The sequence below is a fragment of the Phoenix dactylifera genome, chromosome 3 (assembly GCF_051530095.1).
Source record: "Phoenix dactylifera cultivar Ajwa chromosome 3, Ajwa_hap1_PhDact_Kaust_v1.1, whole genome shotgun sequence".
NCBI classification, from domain to species: Eukaryota; Viridiplantae; Streptophyta; class Magnoliopsida; order Arecales; family Arecaceae; genus Phoenix; species Phoenix dactylifera.
The window spans coordinates 9258470-9284670 of record NC_143192.1 but is presented as its reverse complement, the minus strand read 5'-3'; the positions used below and the strand labels follow the sequence as shown (position 1 = coordinate 9284670).

General features: G+C 39.9%; 2 protein-coding genes across 5 annotated transcripts; one reads left to right on the top strand and one right to left on the bottom strand.

Moving 5' to 3' along the window:
- The first annotated feature begins 4133 nt into the window (after window positions 1-4133).
- On the top strand, window positions 4134-5804 carry LOC103719188 (CBS domain-containing protein CBSX5-like). The gene is made up of 2 exons (XM_008808304.6): window positions 4134-4563; window positions 4875-5804. Exons 1-2 carry the CDS (start codon window positions 4241-4243, stop codon window positions 5683-5685), a joined length of 1134 nt encoding a protein of 377 aa, XP_008806526.3. The 5' UTR covers window positions 4134-4240; the 3' UTR covers window positions 5686-5804.
- A 5741-nt stretch (window positions 5805-11545) lies between these two features.
- LOC103719189 (Regulator of chromosome condensation (RCC1) family protein) lies at window positions 11546-25961 on the bottom strand. 4 transcript variants are annotated; one of them, XM_088717695.1, is made up of 7 exons: window positions 25641-25961; window positions 24762-25527; window positions 19729-19932; window positions 19534-19644; window positions 14680-15048; window positions 14435-14542; window positions 11546-12120 (listed from the first exon to the last, which is right to left on the bottom strand). In XM_088717695.1, exons 2-7 carry the CDS (start codon window positions 25098-25100, stop codon window positions 11779-11781), a joined length of 1473 nt encoding a protein of 490 aa, XP_088573821.1. In that variant the 5' UTR covers window positions 25101-25527; window positions 25641-25961; the 3' UTR covers window positions 11546-11778. The 4 variants fall into 4 exon arrangements, with proteins under 4 accessions (XP_088573821.1, XP_088573820.1, XP_008806528.1 ...); XM_088717694.1 differs by having other exon boundaries at window positions 25698-25961; XM_008808306.5 differs by having other exon boundaries at window positions 19729-19938; window positions 25641-25960.
- Window positions 25962-26201: the final 240 nt, after the last annotated feature.

The window sequence follows — 26201 nt, the reverse complement described above, 5'->3', positions numbered from 1 at the left end:
TCTTCGTTGCCTCGATCTATTGGCTGGGTGGGTTCATCCCCATTTTATTATAATAATTTGTTGCTGAATTTTTTTTCCTTTTCTTTCTCTGGTGGCAAGAATATTAAAAGACAAGTGGTTAATAGTGAATTTACAATTGGGATCATGAGTATTATTTTAAAAAATTAAGTATTGATCGGTACCCACTGCTACGGAATATTCGTAGGCATGAAAGGGATTGTTTTCTTTCGAACTACTCATATTTATCGGAAGATAAACAGTGCTGCTGACTGAGTTGTCTTCTACGGTGCGCATCATTCAAAAAAATTTTTCTGAAAAAGTTTTGAATTTTTTTTTTCATCAACTTTTTTTTTGATATTTAAAAAAAGAAAAATTAAGAATAGCGATTGCCCGAAAAGAAACAATGGCGTTAAGAAATTAGTGCCTTTGGGCTTAGGCCAGAAGCAGTCCATCTGCAAGATAGATTTGGGAGCACACTGAAAACCTCAATGCCACAGATAATGTAGAATTGGAAGATGAGAAACCTTTCCCCATTGTTTTGATCCACGTTTCCACCTTTAAAGGATCCTGCTCCACCTATCATAATATAGCATTTCATGTCAGGATTGCACGTCAAAGACCTTCCTGGGCACCTTGAGGCTTCATCAAGGTAATGTATTGATCTGCCAGGAGAAAGGCCCCTACCGTTGATGAGGTGTTCCTCATGATCATCTTGGATCATAATGGAAACGGGAGGCTTATTGCTGCAGTACTCCCATTGCAGGATGTTGCAGTAAGCCCATTGTCTTGAGCTGCGAAGAGACGAGGTTGGAAAGAGTCACAGTCAAGGGTAGTCGTCGATGCAGCCTCTTATCCTGGTCATCCACTAATAAAATAGCTTTGACTAGTCATTCCCCAAGGAATAATACTTGGGTATCCCGAAAATATGGCACAAAAAGTTGCATGGCTTTTAAATGAGATCCCAGGCTGGCATCGGAGTTGGCGTATTACGAGAAATGGCCAATATATTCTCTCATCTCATAAAAGCTCTGCTTCCCTCTCCCCTGTTCCTCCCGAATCAGGAGCTCTCCAAAGAATGGTGAATGAGGAGGATTGGGGGCGAAAGGCGGCACAGGATCACGATGGCGAATGTGAGTGCCAGAAGGAGAGGGAGTCGTTGGCGAGAGACTGTGGTCGGCGATTGCCGGTGGCCATCTGGTGGTGGGTTCGGCGAGAGGCTCGGTGCGGCTGGCGGCCGGCGGCCGGCGACTGTCAGTTTGACGGTGGTCGAAATGGCGGCGGCGGCGGCGGGGGGCAGCAAGTGGCCGGGTTTGGTGGGAGGAGGCGGCCAGGTTTTGGAAGAAAATACGGGCGAGATATTTTCATTTTTTAAAGGGCTCGTTTGGTTCGCGGGAAAAGAAGGGGGAAAGTGTGGTCAACGGGAAAGTAATGAAATGCTTCTTGTTTAGTTGGAGTTTTCAAAGGAGAGAGAAGAAAAAGTTGTATTCCCATGGGAATGTGATTCCCACATTTCATGGGAAAGTCTTTCCCATGAGAAACATGGGAAAGTTACTTTCCCATGAAGCGGGAATCGCTCCATTTTTACTTTTTCCCACAAAGTCCCTTCAGCATTAAAGAAGCATTAAAGAGGCATTAAAAACCTAATTTTTATTAAGGGCATAATAGGAATTATATATAACTTTCCTAGAAAAGTGGATAGCCAACCAAACATAAGCATCTTGGAAATTTGTCACTTTCCCATGGTCAACCAAACATGCCAAAAGTACTTTCCTAGGCATCCTCTTCCTAGGAATTTGTTTCCCAGGAATCATATTCCTAGGAAGGAAAATGCTTCCCGCGAACCAAACGAGCCCAAAGAGGTATTCCAAGGTTCCGTTGGAAACTTGTAGTCAACTAAAAAATAAAAAAATAAACTAATATTAGATGAAAAAGTAGTATTTTAATAGAAATAAAATTTTTATATTTTATAAAAAAAATCATCCGAAAAACTACTTCTCTACCGGTTGGAGGTTGAGGTTGAGATTGAAGTTTTTTTTTTTTAAAGTACTCTTAAATCATCAAAAAAATTTTAGCCATCAAAATTTTTGGATAAGGTTTTTCTGTTTATTAAGGGCATAATAAATATTTCATATAACTTTTCTAAAAAAATAGATGCTCAATCAAATATAAGCCACTTTAAAATGTGTCCTTTTTTATAATCAATCAAACATGCTAAAATAATTTTTTAAAGTATCATATTTTCAAAAATTATTTTTTTAGAAAAATATTTTAGTGGAAAAAAAAAATTTCCAACCTCGAACGCCTTAGTAGCCCGGTTTCTACCAACTTTAAGATCAACCAGGTTGCGCTCTGACCTCGGTCCGAAAAATGCGGCAAAAAATGAAATTGTTAAAGTAATATAGGAAATTACATGGAACATATTGCACTTTAATGTATTAAAATGTCCATTGCGATATTGAAATACATAAGGTAATATAGAAAGTTAACTAAAGCATACCAAAAAATGGATTTGCTTTAAATTTACTTTACGTTAACTGAGAATTACATGGATATCATCGTACCTCAAAATGGGGTATTTGTTTCTTACATTAATGACTTGCTTTGTTTGCGAAAATATGATATTAACTATTTTTGAGAAACGGTGATAAGACTATGCTTTTTACCATTAATGACTTATTTTGAACATGAGAACCTAGTATTGATCTGGTTTTGACATCGTTATCCTATATTATTGCCATCATTATCCAGTATCCTCATGCCAACATGAGAGATCAGCAAAAAAAAAGCTTCTATTTTAGTATGTACACATTCTAAATTAGATTAGTTAAGTATAAGAAGAAAAATACCTGAATCTAGTGTACATAGTATGTTCTGCATATGACTCACTCATTATGGTATCCTAATTATATGTTAAGGATAAAATTTCTATGTGGACTAACCAAATCACTAGACTTTAACAAGATGCACATCTCTATGAACCTAACCTTTATGTGATTTAGCATATATTTCAATCCGCCAACTCAAATTTTATAATAAATGCTTAACCACAAAGCAATCCATCCTTGAGATAACTATAAAAAATCTCCCTCCACACCAACCAATTTTGTGAATGAAATAAATATAAAAATTTTTTAAAAAAAAAGGTAATGCCACAGGGCAACAATTATATATTTGTTGTAAGAATAAATGGTCTCGAACTTAGTCCCACATCGGCTAGGTAACGGAAAGGTCTGTGCCTTAAATGGAGGGGGGCTACCCCTTTTTCTTCAAAGGCGCCATTTGTAGGGCAAAACCATGCGTTGGAAAGAGACTATGAAACTCCCTTCAAAGTGGACAATACCTCTGAGGAGAAGCAGTCGTTTCTGCTGTCTAAGATCGATGGAGACTGAGCTCTGAGGTTCGGAGGATACCCTCCGACCTCATCAATAGTGCTTTCATTGAGAACCCTTGACCGCGGCATAGACCTTCCTGCTGGGGGGCTGATGTTGTGGGAATAAAGGATCTCGAACTTAGTCCTACATCGGTTAGGTAGCGAAAAGATTTGTACCTTAAATGGAGGGGGAAACTCTTTCCCTTGCGAGGCGCGTTTTATGGAACAAAACCGTCTCGGGGCGCCACAGGAACTCTAGAATGGACAATATCTCGCAAGGGACGCAGCTGTTTTTCTGCCTACATCCGTTTGGGACTGAGATCTAAGGCCGGGGGATACCCTCGACCTCATCAATATTTATAAATAATTATTTTGTCAAAAAAAATTATTAAATGAATAAGATCCAATGAATCAGTCTAAATCTCGAGTTATTTGTATGGTGAATGATAGAATGAATTCTCACCTATGTTTTGGTCTTGGATGGTTTAAATACAAGAGGAGGTAATGCAGCAACCGACTATTGGATTTGCTGTGTTCGTTAACGACGGGTCCAAAGAGCTTTCCCCAGTCAAACCGTGTCCAGATTCACAGATCTCCTTGCTGCGCCGCCGGAGTCGGAACATCTTGGCCGTCAAACCTCGATAAATCATGGGTCGACCCGGAGCCACCCAATTACGCGATCGCAGTCCCAAAATTTCAATAAAAAAAGCAGCGTATACCGCGAATAGAAAACCACGGGAAACGAGTGGATCCGTTCGAGACCCGCTATAAATACCCTCTTCCCATACGTTTCCTCCCTCCTCCGCCTCTCCTCCCGTTCCTCTCCGGCGATTTAATTTCTTGAGCCTTCCAGGGTTTTCTCGCGAGTGTATGGCAGTGAGCTTTTTGTCTCATGAGGTGTCCGACCTTTGCATCGGGAAGCCGGCGCTGAAATCGCTGCCGCTCTCCGCCACCGCTGGCGACGCCCTACTCGCCCTCAAGAAGGGAGGAGACACCTGCCTCGGCGTTTGGGCCGCCGATCGTTTCTCGCCGGAGAGGAATCTAATCGCCGGGAAGCTCTGCGTGGTGGACATCCTCTGCTTCCTCTGTGGCGACGAGAACCTCGATTCTCCTGCCGACGCTCTCAAGAAGCCCGTCTCCAACCTCCTTCCGAAAGACGCCGGCCTTGTCCGCCGTGTCGAGTCGGATTCTAGGTATTATCACCGCCTCGGTATTTTCTTAACCTCATCTTTATTTGGATCGCTTCTTCTGCTTGATATGTTTGATCGACCGATTGCCAGATGATTGCTGACCTGTTTCTCTATTAAATTTGCTGTTTTTTCATGCATTTTACGATCTACTCTCTCAAAAAAAAAATAGAGATCTCGATGGATTATTCGTTTTTATTTAAATATAACAATTTTCTAGGTTAAATTTCTTTATTTTTTTTCTTGATCTTTGATGGTATATACCAAAATTTCGATTTTTTTTTAATTTTTTCCCCTTTTGTTTCGGGGATTCGCAGTGTGCTGGAGGCCCTGGATGTGATCCTTGACGGGGCTCAGAACCTGGTCGTCCCCATCCGCTCCGGCGGCCGGAGGAAGCTCCACCACCACTCCGCCGGCGGCGGAGGCGGGGGGGAGTTCTGCTGGTTGACGCAGGAGGACTTCGTCCGCTATTTCTTCAATTCGATCGCCCACTTTGCCCCCATCGCCGCCCATTCCGTGTCCTCCCTCCGCCTCGTCCGCTCCGATGTCCTCGCCATCCAGTACGATGACGCCGCCCTCAACGCCCTCCCCCTCATCCGCCGCGCCCTCGCCGACCAGACCTCCGTCGCCGTCATCACGGACGACGGCAAGCTGGTCGGCGAAATCTCCCCCTCCATTCTCGCTGCCTCCGACGAGACGGTGGCCGCCGCATTCGCAACCCTCTCCGCTGGCGATCTCATGGACCACATTGACCATTGTGGGTCCCTGCCGGAGACGGCCATGGGGGCCGTCATGGCCAGGCTGAAGAAGAAGGGCTTAAAGGGGATGCTGGAACTGTTGGAAGCAAAGCTTTATCCTCCGTTCTCGTCGCCTTCCTCGTCCTCCGACGAGGAGTCGAGCAGGCGGCCGAGGAGGCTGAGGTCGGCCGGGAGCTACGCGAGGGGTTCCGAGGACGTGATCGTTTGCCACCCCGAGAGCTCGCTGGCGGCGGTGATGGTGCAGGCGCTGGCGCGCCGTGTGAACTACGTGTGGGTCTTAGATGAAGAGGACTATGGCCTCGTTGGGATCGTCACCTTTGCCGACGTGCTCAAGGTTTTCCGGGATCAACTGAAGCAGACTCTCCTCTGAGAGAGTGTTTGGGGAACTCGGAAATCAGATGGAAGTGACATAAAACAGAGCAAAAACTGAAGTGAAATAAAACAGAGTAAACACTGAAATGAAATAAAGAACTCCAAAATTTTCAGCTCCATCTTGTGTTTTTACTATTAAATTGATTGAATGTTTTGGTTTTATGTGTTGGTGAATCGGAGAAAAGAGTGTTGGAGGAAATATTAGACACCTCGACTTCGGGCCAGACCTATCCTTTTTACCTCGAATGTAAGCTGAGAAGAACAATCTCGGCCCTAGTCGAGAATCCGACCAACCGAAGTGAGCTACCTCAGCCTCGACTGAGAAGAATGGGATGCGCCTCAGAGCAATTCACCTTGTGAAGAAAAGAGTTCATGCTAGTTGAAGAATCTTTCTCGAAAGTTTGAGAAATATACTTCTCTCAATGCATCGATGATATAAATCCTCATGGTGATTGAGGGTCGAGGCTACTAACGGCCTCCATATAGAACAAAGGCACCGGTAAATAAAAGAGATAGAAATAAGTATTGTCAATTCCACCATGACCACAGACATGATACCAAAGAATGCATGCAACTCAAGGATGAGATTGAGGCGCTCATTCGACGTGGATGGTTGGATCGGTAAGTACATGCTCAGCGTGATCCAGAAGAAACTACCTCAGATCAGCCTCTGCCGGAAGAGCCAATTGTATTGATAACCGCCCGCTCAAGCGGTTATCAATACAATTGCTAGAGGAGCTGGTAAGGTACCGAGCACCTTAGACGATCGAGTTGAGCAGGAGGCAAGGGCTTCTCTGAAAAAAGAGCACATAAGTGACGTCATCTCTTTCTCCGACGCCGATCTATGAGGAGTACAGACTACTCATGATGATATTATAGTTATTTTTCTTACAATCGCAAATTATGACATAAAGAGAATTCTAGTTAATCATGGAAGTTCGACCGGCGTGTTATTTTATGATGCTTTCCAACGAATAAAGTTATCTGCTAAGCGACTGCATAAAGTCAACTCACCTTTGGTCGACTTCTAAGGCGACTCCGTCCCCATGGAAAGTGTGATTAATTTATTGATCACTGCGAGACAAGCGCCTCGGAAAATTACTGTGAGTTTGGATTTTTTTGGTGGTTTGGGTCTCCTTTGCTTAATATGAAATCTTAGGCTAACCTAGCCTCAATGCTTTTCGAGCTGTGGTATCTACTTACCATCTGCTCATGCAGTTTCTTACTAGAAGCGAAGTAGAAGAAAACCGAGGTGACCAAATGTTAGCTTGCCAATGCTATATAACCACCCTTAAAGGGAAAAAAAATGGTGGAGACACTACCCATTGAATGGTTGGACGCAAGGGACGAGATGAAGGAATAGTGAGGTGAGCCAGCCAAAGAATTGGTGCAGGTCCGCTCGAGAAAAGAAAAACCTGATCGAACCGTACAAATCGGCTCGAACTTAGATGAAGAAAATCGAACTAATGCAATCAACTTTTTCCGCACCAACACTAACATCTTCACCTGGTCGGCCACTGGCATGCCAGGAATAAGCTCCAAAGTAATCGTTCACAAGCTCAATATGAACCCAGCATACCGACCTATGGCAGAAGAAAAAAAATTCGCTATAGAAAGACAACAAGTTATAGATTAAGAAGTTAACAAACTTCTAGAGGCCGGCTTTGCATGCTAAGTGAATTATCGTGACTGATTGGCCAATGTTATACAATCGTGCCCAAATAATAAGCTGCAATTCTTAGATGTGGGAGACCCTGGCCACCTTACCTACATAAACTCCCATGCAGACCAAGAACAAGCTTCCGGTACCGGGACATATTATTAAGGATAAATAGGGGGGGGGGGAGATTTTGCGTCAGAATGCTAACTTTATCCATAAACCAAGTGAGGAAGCTCTAATATTGAAAGAGGACCATATCAGCACCCAGGAAGGGGGGGAAAGCCAATACTTGGAAGCGAAGTATGCGAATTTCTCGAGCCCGTACAGTCTCGGTGTTTAGGTTCTTTAGCTTAGAGTACCCAAGGTACGCCTTCTTCAATGATACTGTAGAAAGTGAGCACTGCTCGATAAAATGGGGTCAGCCTGCTGCTATAGTCCTTAATCAGCTTCATTTTTTGTACAAACCTTTTGGCAGCAAACTGGCTGCACAAACAGTACAAAGTTGAGCAGCCACGAATGGGTTCTCAAATTTCCTGAGGAATTTCCTTAAACCCTTTGATCTTGGGATTCCATGAAGCAGAAAGCGAGCTCTGCTCTCTTTCGTTCTGCTCGAGGCACTCAAGTCAACATTGTGATTTTTTTTTTTTTAAGAAAAAAAAGAGAGAGATGGCAGATTGGATACACAACAGCACAACGTAGTCAATCTCAAAACCAGTACAATGCAGTAAGTACATAAGCACTAGCATGACAAGTAGAATTGCTGTTATTGTATGTATACGTATCATCCAAGAATCGCCAATACGTGAACAAAGCATAGTAGGCTATTCTGGAGAGTGGCACCCAGTCTTGAAAGAGAATCAGCCATTTGTTTAGAGGTTTGACGCTTAAGTTGTAGATCGATTTGTATGGACAAAACTAAACAAATGGTGCAGGAGTAACGGTTCAGAAATAATTCATGGCAATTTACCGGACAATAACGAACAAACTCAGTATCGAATTACTTTTAATTTAGGAAAGACAAATGCCCATGGTATGAATAGCAGAGACTAGGTCGATTAAATGCATTTTGGATCTAATGATTTTGATGGTGGTATCACAAAATGTTCAGCAAACTTGAGAGTGGAACGATTTTGATAGTATGGCAAATGTCTCAACAGTACTTCATTGTTGAGAGACACCAGACTTAACATATTAGGATAACAACGCGATCCAGAAAGATCGCTGGACCTGTTGTGGATCTGGCCACTCCAGTTAAGTCTGGACAAGGTTGTAGATTATGATTTGCTATGTTCAAGATTCGAACATGCACCTATATTTCCGGAATTTTTCTCATATTATATCCAATTTAAGTACTCTGTTTATGTAACTTTTGGGGATCTATGATATTGCATCCAACCTCATAAGATTCAATATATGCAATGATCAAGAATGCATGATAATGTTTAAGCCTCCAATCAGGTAGATCAAAGTGAAAGTTCCTCTTTAAGAAAAAAAAATTGACCAAATATAACCCTCAGTCCGAGAAGAATAAGCAAACCAGCTAAAGGCAAAATTAAAATAGAAGTAGAAATCTAACTCTAAAAGGATGTTAACTTTTCATAATTATTGCTACCAAAAAAAAACTTTCATAATTAATCATTCATGGGAAAAGCTGCAGATGGGTTAGGTTGACTCGTGACCCAACCCATTTTGGAGGACCCGTGAGGTCGGGTCGGATCCTAAAATTGGACCCATGCCCTTTTCTAGGTCGAGTCTGGGATCTAACTAGACCTGCCCCGACTTGAACCAAATCTATAAAATTATTTAGGCATGCAACCCACAGGGGTGCAAACAAGTTCTAAAACCATGGATGGGTTGACCCGACCCGAATCCAAACCAGATCCGAATTTTTTTGGGTTGAGTCCGGATTATACATGGGTCAAAAATTGTAGTGATGGACCTGACTTGATCTGATCTTCCATTGGGTTGGATCTAAGTCCAAAATTAGGACCCAAACAAGAAACCAGATTGCGTCGGGGTCACTCATGATCCGACCTATTTGGACCCCTATTCATGGGTATGCCCAAAGGCTGTAGCCTCTTCTAACTAGAAGAGGCACATGACTTGGATTTTATAAGAGCATAATGGGTTTAAAAACTTATTTTTGAAATTCTTATTCTTCCATTATTTTTTTGATAGATCTTAGTTGAGCAAATAAGGAGAAAACATTTCTTCTCCTTGATTAAATCAAACTGAGATGTTTCTCCCACAAACATTCCACTTTAGATTTGTGATTTAAATGAACTTTCAATTTTAAAAAACACAGAACTGTATGATATGCTACAAAACATCAGAGAAAATTGATGCATGAACAATGAAAATGTGCATGACACTTGAGGTGATGAATTGAATTTCATAGCTATGAACAGTATGATAATGCCTCGTTCTTCTTCTTCATCTTCTCTTCTCCTTTTTTTTTTTTTTTTTTTTTGTTCTTTTTAACGTTTTAGAATAGGGAGGAGGGTAACCACCACCCAAATCCCAAGAGCAAGCGCGACTCAAATTCAGGTCCTGTGTACCACAAACCATGACTTTCTTCCAACTGTATCAGTTGGAACCCACATTGATGGTGCCTCATTAAATTGGGCACCAAAGATATGGTTTTCTGTTCCCAAGATACCTCCATAATGCCCTTCAGATTAGCAACTGGTTCATCTCACTACAGCCCATTTTATTAATAGTGATCAAATTAAATCAAGATGAGAGGCTTTCCCACCCATAGGAGCACTATAAAATAAAGATAGATCTTTCTGCAGACTTCACTGTCTCCTACTACAGTTCGCGACCATACTAACTCTAAACCTGAAAAGAGGCATATAGCTATGTTGAATGCTGTAGAAGCCTTAACAATTGATCCCATGGACATGGAGGCCATGATCAGCTAAATTTCAGAGTTTAAACTTCCTTCCAGAGTATAGATGCAGAAAATTTGAGTACAAGTCCCTTGTCTGAAATCTTTGAACACGTTCAAGGTGTTCCCAAAAGTGCTCTCCGTAATTCCACAAACTGAGAACGAGTTTCCCAATAATTTATTGTTCCCAGTCATGCCAACTACCTTTCTTTCCTCAAACGTTATGCGTATTACCTGCCAATCATCAACCATGAACTTAAAAAGCACTGGAAGGAATATCATCAAAGTAAGTTAATATAGAGCCACATATAAGCCTGAACCTGTAAATGATGCTAACCATGCTAGATGACTAGCCGCCTGGCCTCCTTAAAGGTACACATGTTGTATCTGGAATATCTGGGTGCCTATGATATATTTGATAAAGCCAATTTGGGTCTCAACTATCGCCAAAGCAACCATAGTGGCAAGGTTGAGATGCTCAGAATGATGTGAAGTCATGACATGTTCATGCATGCTAAATAGTCCTTTCAGGTGGAAATACATAAGCAATTGAATCAACACAAACAAGATTCAGAAAATATAATGCAAATTATAACATTAAAAGCAACATCAAAAGCAGCTGCGTCTAGTTTCACATAGTAAAATAATCATATTTACAAATTTCATCTTGCAGAATGTGAAACTGTGCTGAGAAGGAATGTTTTGCTACCGAAAGCTGAAATTATTTGTGGACTCACCTCAAGGAGGGAAGCTAATCGGACACGACGCCTTCTCTGATTGCGTTTGCCTTCATACTGGTACTGCATCCATGCGTTGGGAAGCATTAGTGCTTGCCAGAAGGGTTCTTTTGCACACTGGTTTCGCGTTTTGTTGGCACCCAAAAGTTTTGGTTGTGTAAAAATTACCTGTACATTTTCACTCTATGAATGATACCATGGGCATAGTCCACTTTATGCAGAGGAGGGGGGGGGTCAAAATTATCAAAAACTAGCAAGCAGCAACTAGTAAATAGAAATTGATTGGAACAAGAAGACCTGAAAATTGCAGTTCTAAGTCTGTCAGCAAGCCCATACAAAGACACAACCTAGCGGAATTTTTTGAAAACAAATTCTAAATTCATTCATTGAAGAGTAAATTTAGAATCTGATAATCTGCAATTTTGTTCCAACCATCTAGGCGAGTAAAATAGTTCAAACATGGTAACAATTGCAAAAGTCATAACAACCGGCAATTTTTTAAGCTTTCATGTAACTCAACTTCATCTGTAGACTGGTTTCAGAAAAGATCAGACACTAAAACATCTTAGGATTAAACAGAAACATGCTGCAATTTTCTTTGATACTTGGACACAATCCGCAACTAGCAATACTGTTCTTTAACTACAAGAATAACTGTCAGCTTGACTTTCACATCAAACTACATGGATAATGAAATATGATCCAAGATAATTACAAGTTCCTTACAAGCTAAACAAAAGGATAGTAAACAGAACTAATACTACAACATGCACACTTCATTTGGGTCAAATGCATCTTCTATTCTCACCCACTTTTTGCTGCAATAGCAATATCATCTACTGTCCTCTGAACCATAATTTCTGTTGGTTTTAGGCAGCCTCTTATCCACTCATGCCCAAGCTGTGCTCGTTCATTGTCCCCAAACCCAAACACCAGACCTCTGTTGGTGACCGCAACAGTGTGATACAGGCCAGTGCTAATCTGAGAGATGTAGTGGGACCGGAGGCTATCGAGGATCCAGGGCTTCATAACTTTGTCTGAGCTTCTGCGATCAGAAAAGCCTAAACTCCCAAAACCCATCGATCCAAAAGCAAAAACAGAGCCCATGTCGGTGAGAACAAAAGTTTTTCTTTTCCTTGCACAAACCTGCTCATAATTGTGGCCAATACAACACAGTCAGTGAACTAGTTAACTGCCAAACCACCATTGCATTGATCATGGCAAGGACATGTTTAGTTAACTGAGTACAAACTATTTCAATTTCACTGAAAGCATAATTAGAACATCATATACAGCCTAACAGAGATCCAACCAGCATTATATTTTTAAACATGTATTTATCGTATACTTGATGGACAAAAATATATTTGGAATGACAAGTACAATTTTTGTTTTATAAATTTAACTACACAGACATTCATGCATTTGCATTTTCACCAACTTAAAAATCTGAATAAACAGAACTGTTTTAGTACACGACAATCAGCAAACAAAAAATCATACTGCAAAAGCCAGGTAAAGAGACCAGTCACACTTCAGAAGATTTGGTGATTACAAAAAGAAAGGAAATATAAAACAAACGGACAAATAATGACATAAGAAAAAATATACCAGATTTAATACTGATAAGAGTTGTGCGTGTTTTGTAACAATTACCAGTACATGATGCATCAAATGGATTGCGATAGTTCTCATTTCACGGCGACAAGATCCTTGAAAATTTATTCTCTATCCTGAGGTATATGGTTTTGTTATCATGATTATTTAGATACCTTCTCGATCAAGAACATTGATAGTAAGGAAAAAGATCCAGACTCATACAAACAAATCCTTGCTAGATTGCTATTGAAAAAACACTGCAGTTGTACTAGCAGGATTTAGATAGCCTTGACTCATTGTTCATATGGATTTATGATTTGAAGTATAAACTCTACAGCTTAGGATTAACAATGCCCTATTTTTGCATAATTACTGACAGAGGTTCCATAGGAATTTCATCAAAACCCCCTCCCCCATGGGGGATCCCCCACTGAGGCAGTTTGCATGCCGCTGCCGCCCGCATCCTTACTCCTAAATGACCAAAATAGATCAAGAAGATCTGAAGCCAGGAGAAGGCACAATCCATTGCATGCATTGTCCAACCAGGCCCAGCTACCATTGCTACACTTCCCTCTCTTCTCTCTCCTACCAACCACCGTCGAATAAGTTACAAATGGGTCAGGAAACCATCTTTCTGCTACACTCAGGACTCAAGACACCTGGGCAAATTGGTGGATTAGATTACTTCAAGCCTGACCTAGGAGAAACCAGTCAGCTCAGCCCAGTTGATCTCTCGTACTGTTTTGGAAGCCTGGATTGTCCCGATTCAGCCCCGGTTCAGTACAACACCCCTACTGAACCCCTAAGCAGGCGGCTCAGAATAGGCATACCAAGTAGTTCACGATGGTTCGACATACTTTGGTTTTTTAGGACTCGAGTTTAGAGCACTTCTATTTGTTTTGAAGTCGATGAAGAGGATGTGTGGTTTTGGTCACTAAACAGCCATTAACAATTATCATATAAATATTACTTAAATGGGCCATAAAAGACGAATGAAGATGGGCATTAAAGCAACATTGGTGACCCCATGCACTGCCAGAAAACTTCCCAGTCCTACAATATGAAGCCAAAATTGGCATTTTTATTGACCAAGGGCTTCAATGGGGAGCCACAATATGTGCCCTCAAGTGATCAAATAGTGCTAATGCAGTAATGTATGCTAACATTCGAATGAATACGCAGCTGGTGATTTTAAATATTTTTAAAAAGAAAAGTATATTAAAAATATAAGAATAACAACTCACAATGACAAGATTAATAGCAATAATAACAGTTAGTTTTTATTACCCAATAGTCAATACTTACTACCTAATAGAAGCAACATTTAAAATGTTATTAAAGACACAAGCATTCAGCCTACTGGAAAGCTGCATCCAACTGACCATCTACTTGAAATCACGCTAAGGTTCCACAGAAAAGCAGTCTGCATCTGCAGCTGCACATTGCCAAGTAGTGGCATATGCAACCAAGCCACAGATAATAACCCCAAATTGGGATTGTGTGCAGTCAAAGGACTATAATAGCACATGCAGCCCTGTACACCAAGTTCTAAATCATTGTTAAGAATTTCTCCCTGCTTTGGGGCCACTTGTGATGAAACAGCCACCCAAAACTACCTATTGCCAGTTGAAATGCAGTTCATACTTCTCACTTACACTGAAATGAACAAGGTAGTATGTAAATAACTGAATCCTATTATTTAGAGTCAGAAGTTGAGACCATGTTCCAGCACTGGACACTGACATCCATACAAGTAGCCAAGCAACAAAGAGTAATAATGTTTTATTACATTCCTGACTTAACAGCTTTGGAAACCAAGTGAATGTAACAGGGTTGAACTTGGGGGATATATATAACAAACCTGCACAGCAAGATGGCCCTTCAGACTAGCCACTAATTCTGGGTTCGTCTTGTCATTCTCATCGCCATGGCCCAGAGCTCCACAATAGCCCCTACCCCAAGTGTAAACCTGCCAAAGATATTCATATTATTATTATTTACAGAGGGGAAAGGGCAGACACCATGAAGGGAAATCCTGGAAACTCACTAGCAGCAATGCAGAAATTTTTAATAACTATTGAAGTTATAAGGAAAAAAGAGACTTACATATCCACTCGAATCAAGTGCCACTGCATGTTCATCACCTGCAGAAACACGGACTACATGAATATTCCTCCTCTTGAATGACTGTACTGCCCGTGGAAGAAGTTCATCATGTTGATCACCATGGCCTAAGCAAAAATTGGCACAAGAACCAAAAGAATGAACTGTCCCATCATCTGTTACAGCAAAGGTGTAACTTGCACCTGCAGCAACCTGAACTACACGACCAAGACCTTCAAACAGCTCAACATTTCTTGGAGTAGGTCTGTCTATAGTATCACCAAGTCCAAGCTGGCCATGTGCGTTATTTCCACATGTGTAAACTTGACCTTGCCTTGTAAGTATTATAGTGAAACTCAGCCCAGTGGCAACCTAAAGAATAAAATAATATTATCAATTTCCATCACGGTTATGTCAACAGAAACCTATTCTCAAGCATTATCACTTGAGTCTGATCAATAACCTAGGAAATACATCCAGTTACCTAGCTGCATAAACCCCCCAAAAATTCAAAAGAAAATAAAAATTCTTTCGGAAGCAAAAAATAGACTCACATGGAGCAACCCACAAAGCCATAAAGGCAGAGTTTTTCTCAAAATGCAACATCCTTGGCAAGATATATTCTTCAATTAAATATCTATTAAAGTATCTTATTTAATTCAAGAAATTCATCTTGGCACTAATCAATCACTATGAGAATTATACGGAATTGTAAAAGAAACAGCATGAGCACTAAATACGAAAACAGGACTTATTCCTGCTTCAGGAGGCACTTTTATGAATCCTTTTCTCTTGTCACCATCCAACCATTGATTGATCCATTCTACAATTTTATCCTTCAATCGATATTTGAGACACGTCCATTAGCATGGTTCTCTTGTCAATGATGTGTAAGTTCAAAACATCTCAAATTGTTTTCCATTGTTTTAACCCTCAAATTCATCAAGTGCAATCAATAATTCTATCCTCCTCCAATTCCTGCAAAACCATCTTGATGTTCTATCGCTTCCACACTTGTCTTGGGTCCTTTACTGCTAAACAAAATAACCCAGACAACGAAGCTTGATTTGACTCATAATTTGACAATTGTAGAGTATGTCAAAAGTACATCTCCATTTCCTTTACCACATTCAGTTCTATAGTTAGCATTTTCACAATCTCACCATCCTTTCGTAGAAGGGAGAAGAACAAAGAATTTTTGTACAAAGGAAAAAGATCAGGTAGGGAAGCAATTTTTTTTTTCAAAGATTGTCTCTCATCTCTAGGACATGCTTACCTCTTATATTTCTGCTAAAGTTACATTTCATGACCTTGTTCTGATCTAATTTTCTTCGATTCTCTTGCTCCTTTGAACTTTCTTCATGGTTCTAGTTTAACATGCATCCCTTCCATAGCAACGTATCTTTTAACTAGGATGGATAAACATTTGATAAAGAAAAAGGATAGCAAAGATTTTGCAGGAGACTAAGCTTGATTGAGGTTGTTCTTTAAGGGTCTGATGTGTTGAGTATAAATCTTCATTTGTTATCTGTGATATGTCAGATTTCTTAGCATCTCTAGAGTTTAAAAATTTTATTATAAATTATTCAGGGAGTATCTGATTTCTATAAGTCAAATTGGTACAGCATTAATTGTTGAGTCCAAATCTGAACGTGGGACGACCCAACTTGAAATTAGAACTTGGAAGGAGCAAGGCGTACATCAGGTCCCCACCAAACTTGAGTTTCTGTATTAGTAACATTTTTATTCTCCTAAGGCTCTATATGACACATTTTGAAGAGATGAATCAAGGTGTGAGAGTTTCTAGGGAAGAATATGGGATGCCTCACAGTCTATCTATTTGGTATCCACCTAAGAAAAATTACATAAGTAGACCGCTACTTGTTTCCTTTTTATGTAACGGAACTGATAGCAGTAAGAAAAAAGTTCAATTGGTTACTCAAGGAGAAAGTGCAGCCTTGATATAATCAAGCAAGAAAAAAGCCTATTCTTGTGCTTGACAGGGTGGTTAGTTGATGCATGCAGTTAAATTTCTTTATTTAAAACTTGAAAAAATAATTATTATTCTTTTTTTCTAGTAGTAGAAGAAAGGGGAATGGAGGGAAATTACTGATAATTATTTGCTTCCATAGTCCCATCCCCAAGAAACCCCAATCTAAGAGACTAATTTCTCAAGCTAAGGATCCCACCAGTTCTCCAATGAGTTGTTTGATAATAGCTCTAGTTGAACTAGAAATTAATTGAGGCAAGCAAGCTCAAAATACCAATCAAGCTAGCCAAACCTAAGAATAGACTGGTTTGCTCATGCTTAGCTCAACTACACATAGGAATGTCAATTGATATAAGAAGATCAAATTTGGGATCATCTCAAGTCAAAAATAACAAGCTCAATCAAGCTTCATTCTAGTTAATCGAGCCAAGTTTGAACTCAGATCTCAAGCTTCGGATTAATCTCCAGATGAGATCGAGTAAATCCTAGCTTAACCAAGCTCAACTCAGTAAGACTCGAAAACCTGTGCGTGTGAATTCAATTTTTGGTCTGCTTGAAACATTATGTTTTATGCATCAATAATATACTTTATAGTATTTCTAATGTTTTTTTACCTGACATTATAGTTCAAAAAGGGATTTAATTAGTGGATTTTTCCAATATTGCCATAATAAGGTTGCTTTAATTCAGGAACCCATCTTTAATTCAAGCTTGAACTGAGATTGAATAACAAGCTTGAATGGAACTTGGTACAAGCATGATTGATTTCATATGGGTTTGAATCACAAGCTTGAATGGAACTTGGTACAAGTTGGATTGATTTCAGATGTCTTGAGCTAGTAAAGCTCCCAAATTGGGTATGCTCTAGTTTCTTCCATAAAAGTAGGGGTCGGATCAGGTCGGTTAGGAATTGCACTTAGTCAAAAAGGAATACATTGACGCAGAAAATGGCGTGGGGCTTACTAGGAACTGCCTAGTAAAGAAAAATCACTCCTTCAGAATCTTAGCATCATCCCAAATTTAGGAACTACAAACTTTACTGAGAACACAACAATGCATTCCTTTATATAGGACATCTACCCCCTTCATAGAGGAGGTTTACAATTAAAATATTATAAAACAACTAATTAATGGTTGCCAATGAGTGGGCATTGAGTTGTCATACAACGCCAACTAGCATTTAGTTGGCTGTCAGCTAAGAAATAGTTGTCAATGCGCTGGCAATGACTTGTCAAGTAGTTGCTAGAATCTTCTAGCTTATGAGATTGGGCTTTGGTTAGGCCCAGTGGACCTTGGTCTCGAAGTTTTTGGCTAGTAAAGCTCTCAAATTGGGCCTGCTCCACTTTCTTGCCATATAAGTGCAGGTTTTCCCCCTTCCAATGAACTTTCATATGCTGGGAAGCACCATCATCACTTGATCAAGCTAAGCATGAATACACCCCAAATTTTTAGTATTTTCCTGCTGAAATATAAAGGCAACTGAGTTTCTACCGATGTTAATGTAAAGGCATTCTTTCTCTTTGAAGTGACTAATTTGGGTGAGTGAAATTCCTTCAGTCTACCATATATAAAAGTATGAAGTTGAAGGGACAATTATGTATTCCAGACGTACTTCCACTAATTAAAGGTTACAAGTCACAAAGTAGATTTCCTCATGTTTCCGATGAATGTTTGTCCAAGCAGGGTGTGAAGGCAAAATTGTTCAGTCCGTTCAATTGCCACTTCCGAGTTACTTGGGGAAAAAAGAATCATTATTTAATGGGTTAAAAAAAGCAGACATAATTTATCCATTAGGTTGCTATTTCCATATAAATGCATGCTCCACATACGACAAGTGGGGAATTATCATGTTTGCTATTCAAAATGCATGATTAATCCTGGAGTCATTTCAACGTACTGACAAACAGGGAAATCAGCTGCAAACATGCATTCATTTATCTCCAAATCAAAGCCCCTTAAATGGACTACATTTAATAGAAATTTCATGGAAGCATCAAATCGAAGTCTACCGGTCTCTAACAATATAAAGCTCCTAGTTTCGGCATTTCATAGAAGTGGCCTATGTGCCACAATTATCAAATAATAGAGAAGTAAAGGTTCCTGTGGTCAATTCCATCAAAATCAACTTTCTTACAGGCATCAAGTAATGAATTTCAAGGGGTTTGATATTCATTTTAAGAATTGATATTACCAAAGCCATGCTAGATGTATCTAAATGATTTTTGGAAATTGTGGTAAATAGATACTGCAGCTAGAAAATGGCAGCTGCAGGTCTTTGTCACCCACTAAAGGGTCCTTTGATACCATATCTCCCTGCCATTAAGAAATGGATAAATGCAATAGAGGCTTTCTCAGTGATAACTTACATACCCATAAGAATTGATCATACCCACTCTTCACCTACCAATGTTTCTTGATATAATGTATCCTACAACCTATAGGGATACCAGAAGCTAGACGGCTGCATTGACTTATCAATTTTAAGATATCCATTCATTTCAACTTTTATGCACAGCAACTTACGAGAGAAGATTCTTGATAAGTTGCCAAATGCACTCCATAGTTGAGAAAATAATTTCATCATCTTTGATTTTCGTACCATGTTCACCTTAACAGTGTAGCCTACCCAGACACTTTCCAAAATTGGGCATCTTGGCACCATGACTGTAACTTATATTCTTTGCTTATCTGCTTAGCTACTCATTATCATTTAAACTTTTAAACACTTTCAAATCACAATATTGAACGATATTTCAAAGATTTGTATCACAAGTCTATGTCAAAGACAAAATTTTAACATAAACCAAATTTATCCACATTGGCTGGAAATGATGTCAGTGGGTAGACGAGTTGGTGGAATTAAATACCTGCATGCAGGGAATCCCCTTCAGTGCTTCAATACGAGTAGGCCTGAATATAGTGTGCCCCACTTCTCCATGGCCACAACAAAATGATGAATTATCACCACAAGTAAACACCTATGAAGGAGAAAAAATTTAGCTACAAATGCTGATTAAGCTTTAAACAGTTTCTTGCACTCATGAATTCCAAACAACGAATACCTCTCCAGACTGCATAACAAATGCTGCATGGTTGTGAGAGGCTGAAACATGGATTACACGAGAGAGGGAGGGAAAATTAACACGGCTAAATGACACACACTGAGTAGTATCTTGACCATGACCGAGCACTCCACATATACTGGATCCACAAGAGTAGACTGATGAATCATGAATTAAGAGTGTATGGTATCTTCCTGTAGTAACCTGCATCTGGATAAATATAAATGCACTTGAGAATATGCGGATGCAGATACAATGTGCATTTCTTTGGGAGAACAAAGAAAAAGAAAACATGAAAATCAAGGATATGTGAATAGGTTTTCTTTAAAGCTTTTCAAGTCAGTTCCATTGTAAGCTTTAAAACTTATGCAAAGAAATAGTTACAAAAGATTTATCTTGGGCGTACAAAATTAATTTCACAGCTTAGACTGGCAAGACAAATGCAGATGGCACAGATATAAAGACAGATATGGACAACTGCACGCAATTTCATTTGATGTTATTTTATAAAACAGATGATGTAAATCTTATTACAAGGTTTCATAAAGCAGGATAATTATTAATAAATTTTAAGAGGACTATCCATGAATCGGTAAATAAAATCATTAATTTCTTCTCAGGATCAACTTCCATCGAAAAAGGTGCTGCCTGTTACTGATTGTTCATTAAATGATCAAACTATTTTCTAACCCATAATATATGGGAGCAAGCCAACTCTTTGGTCAAACAAAGAGATTTCTTTTAGGAACAGTTGCTTTAATTGGCCTGCATTTTGACATATGCACCAACTGATTGGTGATTATCTTGCATGCCAATCGGGTTGGATATTGATCTACCTTTTTTTTGCATAAAGGCCTAAATAGCCTGAAACCAGGTTAGGCTGTCAATGCAAAGATGCAGAAAGATTTTACAAGCAAGAACAGCATGCAAAGAACTTTCAGTGCCAGATAATAAATAAAAAAGTACTAATTACCGGTTATTGTTGCCATTGGTGTTGTGCAGTTCTTGAGGCCACACATGATTATGCAATACCCTGACTCGTTTCCCTATGTGTGGCTGCTATATGCAGTCGACCCACATATAAGCCGAAACAGTGAGTTGCTTAGCACTGGTTAGATGCTTATGTGGCAGAATTAGCATAGTGTGGTTGCACAAACAGTCTACTTGTCACTATACAACCACATACATGGCTCTTTTAGCATTGTGTAACCACATATGTGGTCATTCTAATGCACGCCCGTATGAACAAAGCAAGTTGAAGCTTATGTTTTAGTTGAATGTAGGTTTCACAGGTACATGTATACTAATAATGTCAATATATTAATTATGTTATAATTAATAGTATCAAGAATTAAATACTAAATAATAAGCACCAATTGTTAGTTGTTATATTTAGTAATTTCATTACAATTAATTAACTAAAAATATTGCTATTATTATCATATTTAGTAATTCATTTATTTTAAATACCTAAAATATACTAACTACATAAGTGTCTGCATATATGGCCTCATAACACAAAAGCTACACTGTCCCTTGGCCACCTGCATAATGCAGCTGTCTTTTAAACACTAGTTGTCATCGGATGACTTATGAATCATCTTTTAAGAAGAAAGACTGGAAGCACGCAATAGATAATTACATTTATCGTTGAGTATTAACATTTTGAGTTGAAATTTTTCAAAAGTACTGTTTTATAATATATGGGACTTCCGCCTCTTAACCTAATGAGTGGTTAGATCTCTCACAAATTAACCAAAAACTCAACTAATATGCCATATTATTGCCAATGTATCTTCCAAAATTAGACCATTCAAACATAAAAGATACAGATACAATAATATAACCAAGACATTCTAATGTAACTAAGCTACAGCTATTTCATGAAATCTTGACTTGGGGGGTGTGAATGGGCGAATGAGAAAAAGTATTTACTGATCTACCCTATTACAGCACATCAGGATCGTTGATCAAAGCTGCGCATGTCAGGGGGCAGGTCCTTGTATAGATAGATAGATATTACACACACGTGCACATGTGTGTGCCTACACACACATAGAGAGAGAGAGAGAGAGAGAGAAGAGATCCCCCCTTCCTAATAAAACTTTCTATCTCCTCGCACTCACCGTTTACTAAAACAAAGAAAAATTAGACACCACCTTTATGTCCTCTGTCATTGAATAATCAAACTGTGAAACCATGAATTCTCTATTAAGATTGGATCAACTGTATCTCCTTAACTACTTCCTTGTACTCTCCTCATTTCTTATTGAGAAAATGGTGAAACCATAAAAATTCACTTATATCTCTCCCTTGAGACCTGAGCTTAAAAACCAGCCAAGATTAGTTGATTATTAGTGACAGCTAGATGGAAATGTGCGGGCAGTGGGAGTAAAATGTAAAAGAAAGAAAACTTCTGAGATTTCCTATTCTATATAACAACAGAAGGTTGAGAAATCCAGAGGAATGCTGATCATGATGGGGCTTGTTAAAACTATAGTGTCAACTTTTCTTTCTCTTCTGTCAAGCATTCATCCCAAGCTTAGTCTTTAAAGAAATGGAGTAAACTTCTATTTGTAGGTTAATTAAAAGTGTAGAGAAAGAGAGAGAGAGAGAGAGAGAGAACAAAGGCATTTGGAAGACCTTAAAAAGAAGAAGTGGTTGTTTTCTCTGACATTCAACCAAGAAAGATTGGGCTATGCTAATTAGTAGTAGCTTAGGGATTGTGAATTTACATTTGCACCAATAGAATGGATTTAAGCTTATACTATACAGGCCTCTAAAGAGTTCCTTTAGCAAACCTTATAGTTCTATGAATCAAGAAAGCCTATACTGGAGTACCTCTAGTGAATAGAAGTCTCTATCTGACTTGAAGTATTTCTTAGAAGTCCTAATATCAAGCAAAATTCTTCAAAATCTAGAGGCTTAAAGGACAATGGTTTTCAATGCATGATGTGTAAAATAGAGATGCTAGTAAAAAGAGAAAGTGAGCTTGAAAAGCTACAAAATTTTGTCTCGGGCAGCGATCGCCGAACCAGCCCAAACCAGGTGGTTCAGCCTATACCGAACAGTACCAGGATCGGTCCAAGATGGCTTGGCTGCTCAATTATAAATTCCCGATTTCTGCTCCCCTGCCCCCCCCCCCCCCCAAAAAAAAAAAAGCATTCAAGAGCCACTCATCAATAAGCGAAACCAAGCCACATTCCGCTATTCACTTCCCCCTCTTTGACCCCGCCATCATCGGTAAGCCTCTGCCCTCTCTCTCTCTCTGCGTCCAGTATGGTTAGTGTTAGGATTTAGCCCTCGGCCCCATACCTCCATGGCTTCATGGTCGCTCTCTCTTAGAGACAAAGGCCTTTATTGCGGAGGTCAAGGGCCGGCCTCGTCGTCGTCGTCATGGCCTCTCTCTCCCTCATTGTTATCCGGTCCCGGACCTCATCACTGTCACGGTGCCTCTCCCTTGTTGTCGTCCAAAGGAACGTCTTGGTGATAAACCAAACCCGTCGAAAGCCTCCTCCCTTGGATCCAACCCTCTCCAGCCCAAGTGAGTCCCCTCTTTCTCTCCCTCTTTCCCTCCCTCTCCTTGCTCTCCGACCCTCTCCCTATCCATCCCCATGGTCTTGATAAGCTACGGTTCGGTACGATACGAACTAGTACTCTTATCATACCAAGCGTTGGCTAGCATGTCTATCAGTACCATTTCTACCAACCTTGGTCTTGATTGTTAAAGAGTAATGAAATTGATTGCATGATTTATCAAACAGAGATGCCGGTAAAAAGATAAAATATAATAGCCATAGTATTACCGTAATACATAATAATCTAGTCTCGCCCCAACTATTTGGAGCTCAGCTTTATGGATCCTCATTCACCAAGCAATCTTATTTAGGACCACATATATTGTATTTTTAGATTTTCTATATCTTTTCTTGCTGCCCCTATACATGTTATTTTAGGTCTTCCCCTTCTTTTCCTACATCTTTCAACACAAATTAAAGTACGCCTCCTTATCAGAGCCCACTGTGATTTTCATTGTGCATATCCATACCATCTTAATCGATTCTCCATCACTTTGTCCTTAAACTATGTAACCCCTTCAATTCCATTAATAAACTCATTTCTGACTCTAAGCTTTTTAGTTTTACCACATATCCATCTTAACATTCTCATTTTCAAAAGAACTATATTAAAAAATAAAGCCAAAGATGAATAAAGAGAGGAGGTAAGATATGGGGCAAAGGGAGGAGGTATTCAGTCACAAAGGGGGGAAAAAAAGCCTCCCAAATTAACAAGTAGCATAAATAAACCTTAATGACTAGGGCATCCACAAGGGGTGGAAAATGATTAAAATTCCACTCTCCTTCTCTGCTCGGCCATAGCATGTTACATTTTCCACTAGCTATGGGTCTATTACTTCTATTGTAACCTCATAGCACAAAGCACCATGAAAATTGTAACACATGAGGCATGACAAAAATTGTGCCAGAACAAGATATGTCATCTCGATGTTGGGCCCCGTATTAGTATCACCTTATTACTATATCGATACGTCCAGTATGGGGGCCAATTCAGCGTATTGAGGGTAAGTACACCCCTCGTACTGCATATTAGTACCAAACTGGTACGATGCAGCAAGCCCCGTACCGTACGGTTCGGTACAATATGGCATACCTTGAGCCCAAGTAACATAGTTGACAAGGCTCAAAAGCATAGTTTTATCATTACACAGTATGGCAAGAAAATTTATTCGCTTAGGATGAAAAAGATTCATTGGCAATAAAGATTTTGTTTGTTTTGGCTTGCCTTTTTGTCTTAGGAGATTTAGAGAATGAATGGCGCAAAATGATATCATCCTATGAATGGTCTCCAGAACAACAAAAGGTCAAGTTGAACTAAAGTGCCTAGTGACACCGAATACCTAAATACACCAGATAAATAGTTGGCGAATGTTATTTAAAGTTACGATGCGTCATTTAATAACAATGGCATTAAGAAAATGCAAGAGATTTCTTAATATATCAAAGAAGTAGTACATTGCCTGCTGATGTCTCAACGGTTCCAGAAGACTGCTCCACAGACTGCAAGAACCTCAGAACCTTCTTCCAGTTTCCACCACATCGATCAAGAAGATCTTTTCGTGCATTTGGATGCAGGGAAGTAAAAATCGAGTGTGCCCGGCAGATGTGGAATGCCGCAAATTCAACCATCGACCGGAATTTGTTGGGCAAAATCTCATGGCTTCCCCTGAACATCCGGCATGTTGTTTCCAAGCACGCCAGGTCAGCAGCACCAAGACGGCCTGAGCTCAATATCTCGAGAATTAGGTGTGCCGGCAGCTCTTCAATCGAGAATGTACTTTTGCGGTCTGCCATTTGAAGCTTTATTTTCCTTGAACTCCCTTAACCCCAAACAAAACCCTATCCTCTCCTCGGCTCCAAAACTAGAATTTTGCCAACAACAGGAGATGAAATACCAGAAGCCAATCACCAATTCATCCCAAAGATGCTTGCGTCAGGCAATTAGTGAATCGAAATTCACCAGGAACGGATGCTTCAACAAGAAAGAAGCATTCAGCGCTGATTTTGAGTCAAAAAATTGCAAATTTGATGCCAAGGCTTCCAGGCAATTGAACGGCGAGGATCGAAATAATAAGAAAACGTCCGATGGAAGAAGCATACAGCGAATTAGATAAGCGAAAGCGAATTCCGACTCGTCAAAATTGACAGATCGTGGAGATGAAGCAAGGAAAAGAAGCATCACAAGATTCCCACACTTGCACACCGAAATCCAACAGTAACTCTACAATCCAAAGACAAATTCTTATCAACAAATCCCACAGATTTACGAAAACAAAAACAAATTAGCGCAGAAACGGAACAAAATGGAGAAAAAAAGACATCAAACCGAAACACCTCTCCAGAACACAGCGAATCAAGTGGACAAAACAAGAGGGGAAGGGACGATCTTACATGAGACTAAACCAGAAGAGATGATGGAAACGAGGGATGAAGAGAGAGAGGAGGAGGAGAAATCGAGCAGCCGAGGAGGGGAAAAATTAGGTCAGAAGGCAAAGAGAAAGGCATAATAGAGGAAAAGAAGGAGAAAGAAAAGGAGACGAGACGGCGAATCTCGTCCTCTTTGGCGGATCCCCTCCTCTCTTTTTACCGAAAAATAGAAGAGAAGCTTAAGGACAAAGCTTCGCACCAGCCGCAGAGGGGAAGGTGGAGAGAGGAAAAGAATATAATATTCAATAAATATATCGTACGTTATTAATTAATTAATTTTAAAAAGTTAAGGAGAAGGGGACGTTTTGATTGTGTCAGAGACGATCTCAGCCGTCCATGGTGTTTGGCCGGGCGTTACTGGTGGAATTATGGAACTTTCTAGATTGGACGTGGACGTGGACGTGGACGTGGACGCCAGACAGCGGAGAGTTTTCCTAAAGATTTCTACCACCACAAGGACGACTCTCA

What these genes read in the sequence shown, in the direction of transcription:
- LOC103719189 (XM_008808306.5), bottom strand. Translation starts at nt 25,100, where the DNA reads ATGGCAGACCGCAAAAGTACATTCTCGATTGAAGAGCTGCCGGCACAC. An exon ending in TTGAGACATCAGCAGGCAAT is followed by an intron (nt 19,939 to 24,761) that starts GTACTACTTCTT and finishes ATATTTATCCAG; the next exon opens with ATGCAGGTTACTACAGGAAG. An exon ending in TTGTTATGCAGTCTGGAGAG is followed by an intron (nt 19,645 to 19,728) that starts GTATTCGTTGTT and finishes TCTCCTTCATAG; the next exon opens with GTGTTTACTTGTGGTGATAA.
- LOC103719188 (XM_008808304.6), top strand. Translation starts at nt 4,241, where the DNA reads ATGGCAGTGAGCTTTTTGTCTCATGAGGTGTCCGACCTTTGCATCGGG. An exon ending in CGTGTCGAGTCGGATTCTAG is followed by an intron (nt 4,564 to 4,874) that starts GTATTATCACCG and finishes GGGGATTCGCAG; the next exon opens with TGTGCTGGAGGCCCTGGATG.